Below are 16,463 nucleotides of genomic sequence, written 5' to 3'. Positions count from 1 at the left end.
TTTTTCCCCACTCTAGATTTCCACAGGATAACATTTCTGTCATACTCTATTTTGAAATCTTAAAAGACTAATCCCAGGTAGATTTTGAGTGAGTGGTAAGATGGCACCTCTCTCAGTGGACTAACGCAGGCTGCTGCTTGCAAAGCTTCTGTGAAACACGACTGCAGGCTGCTGTGCTTTTTCCCTACAGTGAAGAACCTTCTTCATATTCCTTATAGAGGCTTCATCAGCTTTCTCAGTTGCTCTCTGCCAGGGTTTCTGAAACTGTTGGTGTTTTTGGTGAGCCTGTGGCTGCAGTAGACGGAGCCCCCAGGCAGGAGCAGCCACGGTGGTCACCAGTGCTTGGGAAGGTTCTGTGCGCTGAATTCTGTCCTGAGCAGGAGAGATTTTCAGACTTGTCGCCACATTGTTTGATGTTTGTTTTGGGGTCAGTCTTTCCAGTAATGATGAAAACGGTGACAGGTTCACACAGGTTGTCTTGTCTTCTGGCTGGGACACTTAAAACAATTTTTCCCAGTAGGTTTTTTTCCGACAGTTAGGGTTTTTGCAGTTTTAATTGCAAAATTTTTTTCCAAATGAAATCTACCAATAGATGAGGTGTGAGCAGATGTATTGGATGTCGGGAGGGAGAGCGTGGGTGCGACCTGTCCCTCCACTGGTGGCGGCCCTGCCCCCGGGCCCTGGAGAGCTGCGCCAGCTGCTGGTTCTGGGGCCGGAGAGTGACTTGTTTTGGGATCCATGACGCTGTTACTTGGCACATGAGTTGCTGCGTTAGTTTCTTCTAGATCTTGGGCTTCCTTGTACTTTCTTCTTTCTTGCCTTGATGTCGCGTCAATGTCGATTTCTGGAAGTATCACACTCTGACCCCTCTTTGAAGAGCCATGAAATTAGAACTTGGAAGTGACTAATAATGATTCTGGTAGCGTCATTTAATGGCATGTACATGTAATGTGGCCATAGTGATTTGACGAGTCCAGTTAAATCATGGTCAGCCGTCAGTTTTTTTTTTTTTCTTATTAGAAACTATGAACGATAAAATTCATTTTCAGAACTTTGCAGGAGATGAAGAATTACGCCATCTTTTCAGATCATGCGGTACTTGAGTTCTTATTTTCACCCCTGATAGAGCCTAGCAAATTCAAAGATAATAAAATAAAAGTGACGTTTGGGTATGAAAGTTTTGTGTACTAATGTTGTCCCGTTGAAGATGTGACATGAGTATCTAAAGGGTTAGTAGAATTGGTTCCAGCCATAACTTACCATTTTATTTATTTATTTTCATAGCGCCATTTCAAAGAGTAAGTAGTTATATAAATTATTTAACATTAACAGTAATCTAGGTAAATAGTATTAATTGTTAACTGTGGTACAGTTGGAAAATCATTGCTTTTAACTATTTTTCCATATAGGCTTACGTCGACACGGCTGTCAACCTCTCTCCCCCTGCGCGCTCTGTGTTCAGGGCTAGCTGGTTGGCGTTGCGTGTGCACCGCGACAGCCAAGGGGGCTGGTGGCGTTGAGTGTGTGTCTGCTCATGCATCCCTGAAAGGCGCTCTGGCTGCGTCGTGGCCTAGGGAAAGCCATCTCAGAGAGGCCACAGCCCTGGAGGGCGACCCTGAGTCCCGGGCCAAAGGCAGTGGGCCCCTCACCCCCTCCCCACCTTCGCAGGTGGGGTATAGGCCAGAGGTGTGTGTGTGGGGGGTGTGTATGTGAGAGGATTCACCAGAGGCAGAGCGGGGAACAGAACAGGCAGACTGACTGAAAACACTGCTGCGGGGAGCTGCAGGGGAGACAGGAGAGGTCTGCTGCGCCATGTGGGTAGCTCCCTGGCCGGGGATGGAACTCGTGCTGCAAAGGCTGCGGACAGCTTCATAGGTTGCATCTTAATCCCTTGAGCCACCAGGGAGGCCGGGTATTGGCTGTTTTAAATTGAGGTTTTTACTCCCTGAGAATGTCTTTTTGAGTAGGGCATGGTGGCTCATGGGGGAAAATGGGATTAAAAATTGTGCATAATTTAAGTTTCAAAGATCTACATTTGTTTGATCAAAGAGCTACAGCGATTAGATTCTTTATTCACCTTACACAAGGTGAGCATTGACTGAGGTACTGATAATTGGATTAAGTGAGAGTGGTTTGAATCCTACCCCAAAGAGTAATTTTTGATAACCAAAAATAAGGCTTCCGTATTTGGGAAGGAATGTTTTAATAATTCCAGGGGTGATTATTTACTTATTCAGTTATTTTATAAAATAGAAAACAATTTTTTCCTCATTGCAAATCAAAAAGTTAAAACAAAACATTACTTCTCTCGGGGTACGATAAAAAGCCTGCTCCCTGCTCCATTGGCCTCGGGGAGTGACACCTGCGGCACCTGGGCATGGGTCTCATACCACGGTTTCTCTCCTGGTAGTTTTGGGTGGTGGTGTTTTAAGTCGCACATTAGGCAGTCAGCTACAAAGGCAGGGAGCAGATGTGCGCAGCAGAACAGCGCTGGCGCGGAGCCCTTGCTGATGTCTTGCAAGTTGGAGAGCACACTTCAGACAGCCTGAGCTCCCAGTTCAGAACACTAGGCAGACAGCCCCCCAGCCCCCAGCTCCCCCAACTCCCTGCCCCTTGAGGGACATCTCTGGGCGCCCAGTGGCGAGCTTACTGTCATGCTTCAGTTTTCCAGTGAGCTATCATTCAAGAATATCAGTGTCTGGAAAATATCTGCCACTGAGCCTTATTTTTTTTAATGATATAGAAATATAGTAAAAGGTGGGCCTCCCTGGTGGCGCAGGGGTTACAGTCTCAGCACTATCACGCTGTCACCAGCCACTGTGGCCTATCCCCGGCCACAGAGCAACCCACATGGCGCCCCAGACCCCTCCTGTCTCCCCGCTGCTCCCCTCAGCAGTGTGTTTCAGTAGATCTGTCTCTGGTGACTCCTCTCACCCCCCCCCCCCGCCTCTTGCCTGCACCCAGGTTATTGTATGCATAAATAAATAAAAATAAATAAAATTTTAGAAAAAAAAGAAATACAGTAAAAGGTAAGTAAATGATACAGTAAGGGCAATCTAAGGCATGTTTGAAGGGTGCCTGTTGTCTTGCTTTTGAAATCTACTAGTTCAGAGATGACTGTGTCTTAGGGGGTTTGTAGTTAAAACATTTGGTGGTGGTGACTGTGCGGTGTTTTGCAAACATTTGATTCCCTAGTGGGTGCTTTTCCTGGCTCTTTAAGGAATGAAGATTTCTTTGTCTTCAGCCTCAGTCAAGGGCGAGCTGGCCCCTGCTCCTGGGCTCTCTGCCCCCGGCTGCACTGGCTTGGGCCCCGCGGGCCAGGACATCATCACTGAGCAGCCCCGGCCGCAGCACACGCTACAGCCGGATGCCGGGGCTCCCACTGGCTGCGACCTGGTGAGCGCGGCCACCGCCGGGGACGAGGAGGACATCTTGAGCCACAGCTCCAGCCAGGTCAGCGCCGTCCCGTCCGACCCCGCTATGGACCTGGATGACGGCACCCAGGCCTCCTCGCCCATCAGTGACAGCTCCCAGACCACCACCGAGGGCCCCGATTCGGCCGTGACCCCGTCCGACGGCTCTGAAATCGTGAGTGGCTGCGGCGGGCCTGTCATCCGTTTCCGCTCTTCCCTCCGACCCACCGAGGGGCTCAGCGGGGGCTTGACCCCACCCGAGCCCTCCAAGGATGGCAGAGGCCGAGTGTCCCTTGGACAGGGAGGGCGAGAGTTGGGTGGGTTGGTGACGTGAGCTCTGCTGAGGCTGAGGTGTTCGTGGTATCCAAGGGGTACACAGGACCCTGCTGGGCACAGACTCGATCACTGCAAAGTCCTTCAGGAGCCCACTCTGTCCTGATGGGGTACAGTCAGTAACAGGGGTACCATCTGTTATTTTAATACTTTCTGACGTCTCCGGATCTCTTACAAATGCTCCTTTTTCTGTAGTGTGGATTTATGTACCTTTGAGCCCAAGGTGCAGCCTGGGAAGTGTGTGCCAGTGTGCGCTGAGTTTACACCCCAGATTGTGTTAAATGTGTGTGTGTATACATATACGTATGTGTGTATGTATAGATATAAAACCGTTGAAGCCTTTTGCTGCTTTTGAATATACGTTGTTAGAATATGGATTGGATTTTTTTTTTTTAATTTTTTTTTTTAATAGAGGCATGTTTTATTTTATTTATTTATTTGTTTGTTTGTTTGTTTTGTTTATACAAGCACTGGGTACAGTCAGAAGCGCGGGAGGGTGAGAGAATTCACCAGAGCCAGAGCGGGCAGCAGAGCAGGCAGAAGGACCGAAGGACACTGCTGAGGGGAGCAGCGGGCGGCAGGAGAGGTCTGCGCGCCATGCGGGACCCTCCTCCGGTGGCCGGGGAGCAGCCGGGGATCGAACCGGCGCTGCAGAGGCTGCGGGCAGCTTCGCAACCCAGCACTCAACCGCTGCGCCACCGGGGAGGCCCGGATTGGATTTTTTTTTTAACTTGAATAAATCCATAAGCGTTGGCGGACGAACACAGGATAAAGTGCCTGCCTGCGTGACCCTCTGAGCTGCCTGGTTGCCGTGTGGACGTGGATTCTAGTGGCTCTGCGGCCTGTGGGAGGGCAGGGTAGGCTGGGGCCGTGGAGGGGGGTCATGGGGCAGAGCACGTGGGTGTTGGCCAGCACCAGGGCCAAGGAAGGCTGCCCTCGCGTGTGGAGCAGGCGGTGGAGTTGCTGTTGTCCAGTTATTGTGCCGCTCCCACGAGCGTACTGCTGCTTGATGTCGGGTGATTTCTGGACAGGTGTGTCAGAAACGGGAGCGTGGCCACAGGGAATGAGGAAGCCCCGTCTTCGGCGTGTTGGGCGCTCCCCTGCGAGGCAGGGCCTTGCCGGCTTCTGTGGACGCGGCCTGGCCCTCGTCTCGATGGTTTTTGCTGAAACCAGCCCCTGATGTTTCTTGAGAACTTTATTTGTCATTATTGCGCATTGAGAGAGGTGGGCTCCGCGCTCTATTCCTAATTCCAGTTTACTCTTCGGGTGAGGCTTCCGGGTGACTTGACCTCATCTTTTGCTGCCTGTGGGCTGCAGGTCCCTCCTCTCCCTCTGCCTTGCTCTTTTTTTTTTTTTTTTTTTTTTTTTTAATAGAGGCATGCTTTATTTATTTGTTTGCTGGTTTTGTTTGTTTGTTTTTGTTTATACATGCACTGGGTACAGTCAGAAGTGCAGGAGGGTGAGAGAATTCACCGGAGCCAGAGCGGGGAGCAGAGCAGGCAGAAGGAACGAAGTACACTGCTGAGGGGAGCAGCGGGCGGCAGGAGAGGTCTGCACGCCATGTGGGACCCTCCTCCGGTGGCCGGGGAGCAGCTGGGGATCGAACCAGTGCCGCAGAGGCCGCGCGGTTTCGCAACCCAGTGCTCAACCGCTGCGCCACCGGGGAGGCCCCCTCTGCCTTGCTCTTGGCTTCTCTCAGGGTGTGCTCATGTCTGGTAGTGCTGGGGGAGGTGATCTGGCCCTGCCACGCCTGTGCCCCCACCATGCTGCGCCTGAAACTTGGGATTAGCAGGTGGCAGGTGGCTTCAGCCAAGGACCCGTGTGGATGGGAACACCTGCCCTTGGCGTTTCTCACGGGTGTGGTCCCTCTAGCCTGTGCAGCCTCCCGTGGCCTTTGTGTGACCAGCAGTTACTAAACAAACGTGGGGTGCTCCTGCATCTCAGGGAGGGTGTCAGGGCACATCTACAAAACTTGTGCTCACGTGGGCTGACAGAAGTCAGCAGCTCCTCCTGTGAGGAGCCGGAGCACCACCGACTTGGCTTTCAGGCCGCGGGCCTCCGCCAGGACGGCCGGGCTCTGTCGTGGCACAGCCAGAGCAGGGCGAGGGAGCGTGCGTTTCCCCCCGGCTGGGCTCAGGGCAGCGGGATGGCCTCGGCACCTGCGCCCATCCCAGAGGGTGCGCGTGCGGGGGGTTCACCCGCCAGAGGAATTGAGCTCAGCAAACACGGCAGCTCGCGTGAGCGCCACCGGGGAGATGAGCAAGAGAGGCCAGAGCGAACTTGCTGATGTGCGGCTGGGGTGCCGGGAACCCCAGGAGAACGTGGGCTCTGCCTCAGCTGGCCAGACCCTCTGCTGATTGGTGGGCAAGGGTGGCGGTGCCGCGTGGGAAGTGCCAGACGCCACAGTAGGCGCTGCTCACCCCTGGGGCATCTCACCTTAACCTGGGTGGTTTTTTTTGTTTGTTTGTTTTTTAAAGCTAAGGTGCGGTTTTTGCAAACTAGTCTGGAGTGTGAGGAATTAATTTCTCTCGTTTTGATCATGTAGCTTGTTCTTTTTTTCTTCTAATTGGAAGGACTTGGAAAGATTCTTTAAAAGTGAGGTAGCAATGAGAGAATTGACTGTTGGCTTGAGGGTCCGTCTCTCACTTTCCCAGGTAAATTACACCGGGGGTTTCGGGTGCCTGGAGGAAGTCCTGCGGTGTGGCCACAGCCCAGGCCCGTCTCAGGGGCATGTGCTGCTGTGCCCGCCGCCTCGCCGGCTCCGTCCTCGAGTTGTGTCTTAGGTTTTGTCACAGAGATTCTCCGTGCCCCTGACTTATTGTGACCTTAGCTTGTGAAGACGCCCATTTTATTTATATGCATCTGTGTCAGAAAGCGAAATTGCCAGATTGGAAATGCAGAACTTGTTTGCAAGTTTTCGTTTATACAGTTTCTGATAACGCAGCTTGGGAGGGCCTGTCCGCGTGCGTGCGTGCGTGCGGGGCCCCGAGCTTGTGGACTTTGCGGCCCCTGTGGGGGTTGTCCCTGGTGTCCCACTCCAGCACTCAGAACCCCCCTTGAACCGCTCAGGTGTTAGATGGTGCCGACAGCCAGTTTTCGGGGATTGGACAGCCGCAGGACGAGGAGGACGAGGAGGACGAGGAGGACGAGGAGGCGGCCGCCATCCATCCGGACGAGGCCGCGGAGGCTCTCAGCTCTTCCGTCGGTATGTTGAGCTCAGGCCATGGACCCAAGCGGTGGTGGTTTCCACCCAACATCTCAGTTTCTTGTTTGCTTCCACGAAGAGACTTTCTGTCTTTGTCTCCTGAGCGCGTAGCGGCTGTGGCGATCGCTGCGGGGCGCTGCCTCTTGCCCTGTCCTCCGTGCTGCTTGGACGTGTGCTCGGGTGCGTGCATCTGTGTTGTCATTGGTGACTCGCCACTTAATCTGTTTGTTTTGAAGCCCTTCAGCAGGCACATTTGTTGGAGAGCACTGGTCACAGCAGGCAGGCCTCTGACAGCAGCCTGGACAAGTTTGTCTCAAGGGAGGAGGCTGCTGAGCCAGGTGATCAGGAGAACAAGGTGAGCTGTTCGGACATGTGACCTCAGCGTTCCTGAGTGCCTAGGGGTGTTGGAAGTCAGGCTTGTCACCCCGCCTTCTGCTCAGCTATTTCCCCTTTAAATATTGGTGCCTTCTAAGGCCTCTTCCCATCACTTCCCCCTACCCCCCAATGTACCGCCCTGCTCTGAGCACTGCCTGAAGCCTTGCTCCTCCTCCAGAGGCCTTCCCAGGCGAGTCGCCCTACCTGGTGCAGCCTTGCTGGAGTTCTTGGACCATCCGTTCCGTGGTTGTGCTTGGTCTGGCGCCACTTCTTTGTTTTGTTCCATTGGACCTCTTTGCTTATGCGCTGTGGTAAATGCGCGTGGCATGAGGTGGACCGCATAGCATTCCCAAGTGGGCAGTGGCCTTGTCCTGCTCATCAGCCCCTCCTCAGGATGCTCCTCATCTTCCCTAACTGAAATTGTCTTTCCATGAGACACTTACCCATCTTCTCTGTCCTCTGTCTCTGGGTCTGACTGTTCCTACCGTGCCGTCCCTGTGTGTCTGGCTCATCTCACCCAGCGTGATTTCCTGAAGACCCGGCGTGCCATGGCGTGGGTTTCCTTCCTTCTCTAGGCTGGATGACCGGTTTTTGTGGGGGTGAACCCCATTTGTTGTCTGTTCACCCTGCAGTGGACTCGGGTGCTTCTGCCTTTTGGTTACACGGGTTGTGAATACTGTCGTGAACACGGGTGTACACGTGTCTTTCAACGCTGTGTCCCATTCTTGCGGGTGTACCCGCAGAGGAGTTGCAGGGTCCTATGAGAATTACAGTTCTTAATTTTTCAAGGACCCTCCATGTTGTGTTGACAGCACTGCACTGAGGAGCGGGAGTCGTGGAGCAAGCTGCCCTGGCCTCTGTGTTGGTAGAATAGTCCTCAGCATCAGTTGCTTGGGGAAGGAGACAGAGAGGGAGGGGTGAGACTAGAAAATGTGCTCTGTCAGCTCTAGTATTGGGGGTCGAAATCTGCCCCCGCCCCCGGCATGTCTCATCTGCTTGATGACTCAGTATCCATCCCAGCCAGGGTTTCAGTCTTATCCACAGGCGTCCACTGGTCATCTTCTGGGGTCCCTTGTCAATACATCAGCCAACGGCCCCCCAGGGTGACAGGGCTTTCTGCTCAGTGGACTTAAAAGACACCTTGCGGGGTTGGGCTCCTATCACTGATGGGCCGGGCGCTTCTGACCTTGCATGGGAATGCAGACCACAGGTAACAAAGGTGGTGGCCGGACTGGCCGCTTAGGTTAGCAGGCCCGCCCCTCCGTAGTCTCTGCCGCAGCCAGGCCCCTTCACAGTCCCACCGGCGTCCTCGCCAGCACCTGTGTTCTGGCCTCCGCAGTAGCCGCCTCCAGGCAGGCGTGGCGGCCCGTGGGGGCTGGGCTTGCATTTCCCGAGAGGTCAGTGACAGTCCTTGCTGTGCCTGCTGGCCATCGGTGTGTCTCCTTGGAGAAATGTCTACTTAATGCCTTGGCCCGTTGTTTCATGAGGTGGTTTGGGTTTTCTGGTTGATGAGTTGTTCACTGAGCTGTTTAAAAACTATCTCTGTATTGTCTACCTGGGTCCAAGGGAGGTTCCTGTCTTTCCAGTTCATTTTCAGTCCTTTGAGGGTAGAAACTGTGCTTTGTCCTCGGTCCACCGGGACGCTCAGACCCGGATCAAGCCTCCACACTTCCTTCTCCCCTCACGCCCCTTGGCGTTGGCCCTTCCCGGGAAAGTGACACCCCGTCCTATAGTTGGTGGCCTCGCCTGCGTGCAGGTCTCAGCTGCCCTCCTCGCCGCAGCCGGGGGCCGTCCCGGCCGCCTCGGACCCCTCTGACGGCATCCGCTGAGCTCCGAGCTCAGGCACGTGTGCGGGCAGGGGCGACCCCAGCCCCCCGCCCACCTGCGCCCGGGCCGCCGCGGCCCCGACCCCGACCCTCTGTGGACCGCTCTGGGCTGGGAGACAAACCGCTTTGTCCGTTGCAGCCTCGCCGGATCAAGGGGGACATAGGCCAGGCTGCCGACGCGGGCGCTGCGCCTCTCACCCACTGTGTCCGCCTCCTGTCTGCCTCCTTTCTGCTCACGGGACAGAGGAACGGTACGCGCGGCGAGGCGGGCGCGGACTTGGAGGAAGTGGCTTTACGTGTCAGAGGGCAGCGTGACGGCGAATGTGGGCGCAGCTGTGCAGTGAGGGAGGGAAACGTTGGGGCGAGCTTTAGTTCTCACCGACGGACGAGGCAGGGAGGAGGATTGGCGGGGTCAGTGGGGTGAGGGGGCTAGTTCTGTTCATTTGGAAAGTGAACGTCGCTGCTTTGATGCCAGCGGCAACCCTGGTGGTTTCGTTGCAGCGCTGGTTCCGGACAGGGAGGTGCGGGTCAGTGTGAAGGCCCTGGCGCTCAGCTGTGTGGGGGCAGCCGTGGCCCTTCATCCCGAGTCTTTCTTCAGCAAACTGTACAAGGTTCCCCTTGACGCCACCGAATTCCCTGGTAGGTTGAAAGCTCAGTATTACTACCTGTATTTAATCATTGTTTGGAAAGCTATTTCAAGCCATCTTGGCTATTTTTATTTTAGAGCAGTAAGTTTTCTCCGTTAATCTGTGGCATTTGGCCTGTGTTGTAACTTGCCCGAAAACGATAACATTAATATTTTTAGCTTCTTGGGCTAACCTTAGATGGGATGAGATTTGAAACACCCAGAGGAGAGCAGTAGAAGTCTGGGGACAATTGCCCGTTGACAAATGTGTGTGTTTCTCCTGAAAGTGCAGAGCGCACGATCCACAGGGCTTCGGGGCGCAGCCTCTGGGCCGCTGCTTCCGGCTTGGAGCCGAGGCGGCAGCAGGCACAGGCCCGGTGCACGCGCCCAGCCTGCCCTTCTGGAGCAGGTGGGGAGGGGGCCGTACTCTCCTGCCGCCTTCTCTTTCTTTTGTCCTCTCTTTGGGAGGGGGATGGATGTGTGTTTTTCAGTTTACACTAGGGAAGTGTGCAGTGACTCTAGTTTCTCTCATCATTTTTTTTTTTTTTTTTTTTGAAATGAAATTTCGGAATGTTGACTGTTGTCTGGCATCCTGGAATTATCCAGGAAATCTGTTGGGTTGTGTCCTAGTGCTGTCACAGCTCTAGTGACGCTAGAATTTTAAAGCCCCAGACATTTTTGGCGAGTGCTCGTGGTTACTCCTGGCAGGGCTTACTCGGTGGGGCTGCTTGGCCTTTTTCCCCTTTTCTGAAGCTCAGCATTTGTCTTGTCGGGCGGTTGATGTAGGGCTTGCCCAGTGGCTAGGGGCTTTGTTTCCACAGAGGAGCAGTACGTCTCGGACGTCCTGAATTACATTGACCACGGGGACCCGCAGGTCCGAGGAGCCACAGCCATTCTCTGCGGTACCCTGGTCTACTCCATCCTCAGCAAGTCCCGTTTCCAGGTGGCAGACTGGATCGGCCCCGTCAGGTCTCTGACAGGTAACAGTAGCTTCGTTATCAGTGTGCTTTCCAGATCCTACTCCCAGGTTCAAGTTTACATGACTGCAGTTGTGCTTGTTCTTCCGGTCAGGAAATACGTTTTCTCTCGCGGATTGCATCCCTTTGCTGCAGAAAAGTTTGAAGGATGAGTCTTCTGTTACTTGCAAATTGGCATGTACTGCTGTGAGGGTGAGCATGATCTTCTTATGGAAATCATTTCTTCCATTATTGGAAATACCACCATTGTGACAATTAAAATTGGAGGTTAATATGAAATATTTCCAGGCATTCTAAAGCTGTAAACAATAATAAACATCTTTGTATTCATCATCTAGCTTTAGAAAGGAAGTGATAAAAAAAAGTCCGTTTTAATTCTCCGCATATTTGCTTGAAATACACCTTTTTGTTGAGGGTATTTAAAAATCTTGCTAACATTAACTGTAAAACCTGCTGCATTAAAACCGGCTCTGTTAGGCTGTAGAATGTCAGAGTCGAAGTGAACCCAGGGTCCCTGGAGCACCCTCTGTGTTTGTGTCGGTCGCATAGCCTCTTCTTCCATGGTGGCCTTGTCCAACTTTCGCGCCTCAGTTGGCCTCTGGGTCACAGCTGGCCAAAGGATATTAACTGGGAAACATCTAAACAAAAAAACCTGCAGCTGTCAAAATGTGCGATACTTCCCCGTTTATCATTTTCACAGCCTGGCCTGCTCCCAGTTCCAAATGTTTGCCAAGTTTCAGTCCGTCTGTCTTCCGTGGGGCAGAGGGAAGTGTGTTGGCCATGTGACGGAGTCAGCACACCAGCCCCGAGTGTGGTCAGGGTGCAGAGTCCCTCCATCTCCTGGACAGTAGCGTCAGCAGGGCGTGGGTCCTGGTCGTAACCCTGGGCCTAAGGTTGATTTAGCAGTAAGCTGGTCACACAGTCACCCTCTTACCACTGACACATGTTTGGGAAATTGCAGCCTGGAGTTAAGGGTATGACAGAGCAGGAGGAAGAGAGAAGCAATGTTACGTGCAAGGTCATATTTTCAAACTTGAGTTTGCTGAGACAACATGTACGTTATAGAGATTTCTGAGAGGTGTGGAAAAAGTGCCCCATCCATGTTGCCATTAAAAACAAAATACAACATAGCAGTCAGTGTGGGACGCTGTCCTAACGCTGCGGCCGCGGGGCTACGTGTGCACTTGTCTTCCAGCACTGTGTCACGAGTCTCTGCAGTAGCAGCTACAGCGACTTGGGGGTGCAGCTAATCACCGACGTGCTGACCCTCAGGAACAGCTCTTACTGGCTGGTGAGGACAGAGCTGTTGGAGACCCTGGCGGAGATTGACTTTAGGTGAGTGCGTCCCTGTGCCATGGTCACTGAGCGCTGCCTCTCGGAAGTGCGAGCGGAGGATGAAAGCAGGGCAGCAGCTCCTGGCAGGGAAGGTCCCAGGGCGCCTGTGCACCCCGAATCTGAGTGCTCTGGCAGCTGACAACTTCTCCACCGCAGTGTTGCCCTTGGGTGTTAAAAAGATAGGCTGGTGAGTGGGTTTTCTGGAAGCCTCAGTCATGCAGTGTCCTGGACAGTGGGGTAAGAGCCTGGACTGGGGTGCCCGGGAATGTGCTGACATTACGGGATGCTGAAGGACAGCTGCCCTGTACCCTGTGCCCCTAACAGAGACCTTTTGAGGTATTTGAGTGTTACAGTTTCAGGAGGGACATTTTCCTTTATAAGCAGCTTTGGAAGTGCTCACTGGTTTTGTGCTGGGGCGCTGTGAGGTGCCCTCTGTGGGGTGGTTTTCCTTCATCCTCAGAACAAGTCAGGGATTGTGGTTTGTTCTCACCCCCACCTCAGACAGGGAGCCCCCGGAGCAGGGCCTGGGGGCAGGAAGTGCCTGCTTCACTCCCCTTCCCACCTCTGCCCCCACTCCCTTTCCCCTGGGGCAGGTGTTTGAGCCCCTGAATGTGGCCTTTCCTATGGGCATCTTACTGCATGGGCCACAAAAGGCGTGAAAGTCCCCCTGTCCTTTCTGTAAGAGCTGCCTCCTAAGGTCTGGACTGACCCCCGCAGGTCGGACAGTGGGTGTGTGTGAGTAAAATGACTGCGCTTTAAATCTGCCCTCCCGTTAGGTTGGTGAGCTTTTTGGAAGCCAAAGCCGAAAATTTACACAGAGGAGCCCATCATTATACTGGGGTAAGCCGCTGGTTATGAGGAGGCCGTGTTTTAACTTCAGGAATTGCACCTTCTTAGGACCGTGGATTTCTCTGGGGGCATTCTCTGTAGGTCTTCCCACAGCTTCTGTCAGGAAAGGTGGGAATTTAACACTTGAGTTCTTCCTCAGTGGTTTTCCAGAATACCTTACTTACAGTTTAGCCCGATAGGAGGTTACATCTGCTCTTCTTCCCTTGTCTCTGCAGCTCCTAAAGCTGCAGGAACGAGTGCTCCATGACGTTGTCATCTATCTGCTTGGGGACGAAGACCCCAGGGTGCGTCACGTGGCCGCAGCCTCCTTGGCCAGGTACTCACCCCACACCTGTGCGCGCTTTCTTGAGTAAGCCAGTAGTGGTGTGTGGAGGGGGAGGGCAACGCTCAGACGACATGGCAGGCATTCATGACGCCAGCTGTGAGGAAAGAAGGTTCTCCACCGTCAGGAGTCAAGTGACAGAGGAGCACACTCACCCTCCACTGTTCAGGTCTCAGAATGTGGGGAGCGAGGAGGCTGGGAAGGAAAGAAAAATTTCCATCCCTCCCTTGGAGGTGATCGCTGGTGATGTGTCGCTGTGTATCTTGAGTATGAGGTTTTTTTTTCAAATTTGGGACAAAATGTACATGTAATATTATAGCTAGCGTCTGCCTGTTACCAAGTAACCTTCTAGAAAAAAATTTTAGTCAATGCCATATTTTCATTTTGGTTGTGAGCAATTTTTATATAAATATTACTTTGACAGAGATTAAATTCTCTTTGATTTAAATGACTAAACACCCCATGAACTTTGTTATACATAAATGATTACATATTTTTTTCTTTAGCATTAACTCCTGAAAGCTAGCTACTAGGCCAAGCTGCTTCTAATAGCTTTATTGAAGAACAATCTGCATACCTCAGAATTTCCCCACTGTACTTGTACAAGGAGGTGGTCTGTAATACAGTTGGGTGACAGTCACCACACTGTACCCTTAGTGCATGTCCCTCTCCCCCAAAAGATCCCTGTGCCCATTTGCAGTAATTCCCACTTCCTACCCCCAGTCCAGGCAACCGAGAGTCTCCTGTCTTTAGAGATTTGCCTTTTCTGGACGTTTTATACGAATGGGCCAGGAGCCGGTGGACTTTTGCACTTGGCTTCTTCCACTTTGTCCTGAGGTTTGTCCGTGCTGCAGTAGGGCCAGTTGACGCTGTGTCAGCCGCCCTCCCCCCTCGCTGGTGACTGCTGCTGTAACTTTTCATCTGGCTGGCCATGCAGCTGGGAACACTTGTCTACAAGGCTTTGTGTGGGCACATTTTTGTTTCTTTTGGGTAGACACCTGAAAGTGGGGTTTTTATGGGTTTGATACTGCTTAGGAAGTTGCTCTCCAGAGACCTGCCAGTTTACGTTCCTACGGGCTGGTTGGCATTTGCACCCCAGTCTTCTCACCAAAACAGATACTCCAGAGACAGATATCTAGGCAGAAATTGGTGTCTCTTTAAAATTGAATTTCATCTAGTTTAAAAAGTAATACATGTTTAATGAACAAAATTTGGGGAACATATAAAAATCAAAATAAAGATTTTTATACTCAAACTACTCAGAACCAAAGCTGCATTTTGATGCATTTGCTTTCAGTGTTTGTGGTGTCTGCATTTTCTCTGTGTGCTCCCGAGACCCACCTTCACCAAGTTTGTGTGACTTGACTGATCAAAGAGTTTGCATCTTTACCTTCTTGCAAGCGATAGCAATTTCTTATATCCCTGGGAAAAGTGTGCTTATACCAAGTGTCGCGGAAGAGATTTTAGAGAGTCAAGATACTGGAGTTTGCAGACCAATGTAACAAAGGCCAGTCCTTTGTAAAAGCTGTGCACCTGCCTGTGATCTGCAGACAGAATGCCAAGAATGAGCCAGAGCCAGCCCCTAGTGCTTAGGACTTGCGTGGACAGGGCTCGTTGTGCTGGCGGGTGTCACGCAAGAGCACTGGCAGGAGGATGCTAGGGTTGTTTTTTAATCAGAGCATTTACTGATGAGGAAGGGGCTTACTTCCATGACCGAGTGTGGGCTGCCTCACTTTCGCGCAGGTGCGTGGAGACCCCGCCCCTGCTGAGAAAGGGAGGCGGTGTCCGCTGGTGTTTGAGGTTAAGCCTCCGGGGCTGGGCTCATCATGGGTGAGTGTCCTATCCTTTCTTAAGTAAACAAGCCTCACTTTCTGCTAGGCTTATCCCAAAGCTGTTTTATAAATGTGACCAAGGACAAGCTGACCCCGTGGTGGCCGTGGCGCGAGATCAGAGCAGCGTTTACCTGAAGCTCCTCATGCACGAGACGCCGCCCCCCTCCCACTTCTCCGTCAGCACCATCACCAGGTACGGCCGCACGTCTTTGCCTGCTGCCTTTCTGGAGGGCAGGTGCCTGTCGGGGCTGGGGTGTCTGTGGGCAGGACATGGAGGGGGCCGAGGGTGAGTCAGACGTGGGTCTGCCCGGGCCCCGCCGCCTGGCTGTGGCTGCTCGTCGGTGAGCGCCTGCAGCGCATCTCGGAAAAGTACCACCTTCCGTCTTGGAACCAGGAGACGCTTCCTGAAGGATCTCTTGGTATTAATCAGCTTTTTTTAAAATTCTTTTTTAAGTGAGAGATGGGTGATTTGAGACTTGTAGAGATATCGCTGGCACGGCCCCGCGTGAGGGGCACTACTCCGTGCTCTGTGAGGGTGTTTGGGACGGGCTGGAAGGAAGGGTGGGCGTTTGGATTGTTCCAAATTGGAATAATGACCAATTGGGTTTCCAGTCTCTCTCTAAATTGAAAGTCAGGACCGCTGTCACTTCTTGTAGCCGCCTTTAATCTTGAACTTTATATGCCATTTTATATTCAAAAGTATAGCTTTAATAGTAGTTTCTAAGTCTCTGTATTTTTCTTATTAGAATATATAGAGGTTATAACTTACTACCCAGCATAACAGATGTCACTATGGAAAATAACCTTTCGAGAGTGATTGCTGCGGTTTCTCATGAACTAATCACATCAACCACGCGTGCACTCACAGTAAGTCTCCTGTTTGGTCGTGGTGACATCACCTGCCGTGGCGCGTGGGGGGGCTCTTCGTGGCAAGGCGCTCATGGTGGCGTGCTCACCTGATGTGGGGCTTACTAAGAAATTGTGCTGCTGTGGACAAAATCTTGGTTGATTCAATATGAATGTAAACAGCATTTTTTTTTTATGATTGTTAAAGCAGTACCTGCTCATTTTCAACAAATTCAGTTGTGTAGGGAGACAAGAAAATGAAAAGCACCATCATCTGACTGGCAGTATAGCAGAAGTTTAACATCTCTCTGAGACAGCTGACTCGGTCACTGTGCCCCATGGGAAGGGGGCGGTCGGAATGCCAACAAGGGCTACCGTGTCACGCAGTTATCCGTGTCGTTGCCTGCGATACTGAAGTAGAAGAGAACCACGATGCCCAAAATCCAAGAGAGATTAAGTTCAGATTATAGCTAAGTTCTACGTATAGTAGTTTGGTATATCCCTAATAATATGATGCTTTAGAGA

General features: G+C 52.3%; 1 protein-coding gene across 1 annotated transcript in view; it reads left to right on the top strand.

Annotated features, from left to right (window-relative positions):
• Positions 1–16,463, top strand: part of HTT (huntingtin) — a gene marked incomplete at its 3' end in the record, with an annotated part of 99,898 nt that overhangs the window by 30,585 nt on the left and 52,850 nt on the right. The window contains exons 11-22 of the mRNA XM_084233040.1: positions 3,245–3,588; positions 6,816–6,951; positions 7,188–7,306; positions 9,292–9,403; positions 9,654–9,791; positions 10,599–10,757; positions 10,849–10,946; positions 11,950–12,089; positions 12,866–12,929; positions 13,154–13,254; positions 15,139–15,285; positions 15,839–15,959. Of these exons, the coding sequence (XP_084089166.1) occupies positions 3,245–3,588; positions 6,816–6,951; positions 7,188–7,306; positions 9,292–9,403; positions 9,654–9,791; positions 10,599–10,757; positions 10,849–10,946; positions 11,950–12,089; positions 12,866–12,929; positions 13,154–13,254; positions 15,139–15,285; positions 15,839–15,959 (1,679 nt within the window). The remainder of the gene's footprint in view (positions 1–3,244; positions 3,589–6,815; positions 6,952–7,187; positions 7,307–9,291; positions 9,404–9,653; positions 9,792–10,598; positions 10,758–10,848; positions 10,947–11,949; positions 12,090–12,865; positions 12,930–13,153; positions 13,255–15,138; positions 15,286–15,838; positions 15,960–16,463) is intronic.

This window comes from Talpa europaea (genome assembly GCF_964194135.1).
Source record: "Talpa europaea genome assembly, chromosome: 5".
NCBI classification, from domain to species: domain Eukaryota; kingdom Metazoa; phylum Chordata; class Mammalia; order Eulipotyphla; family Talpidae; genus Talpa; species Talpa europaea.
This window is presented reverse-complemented; position numbering and strand designations above follow the sequence as displayed.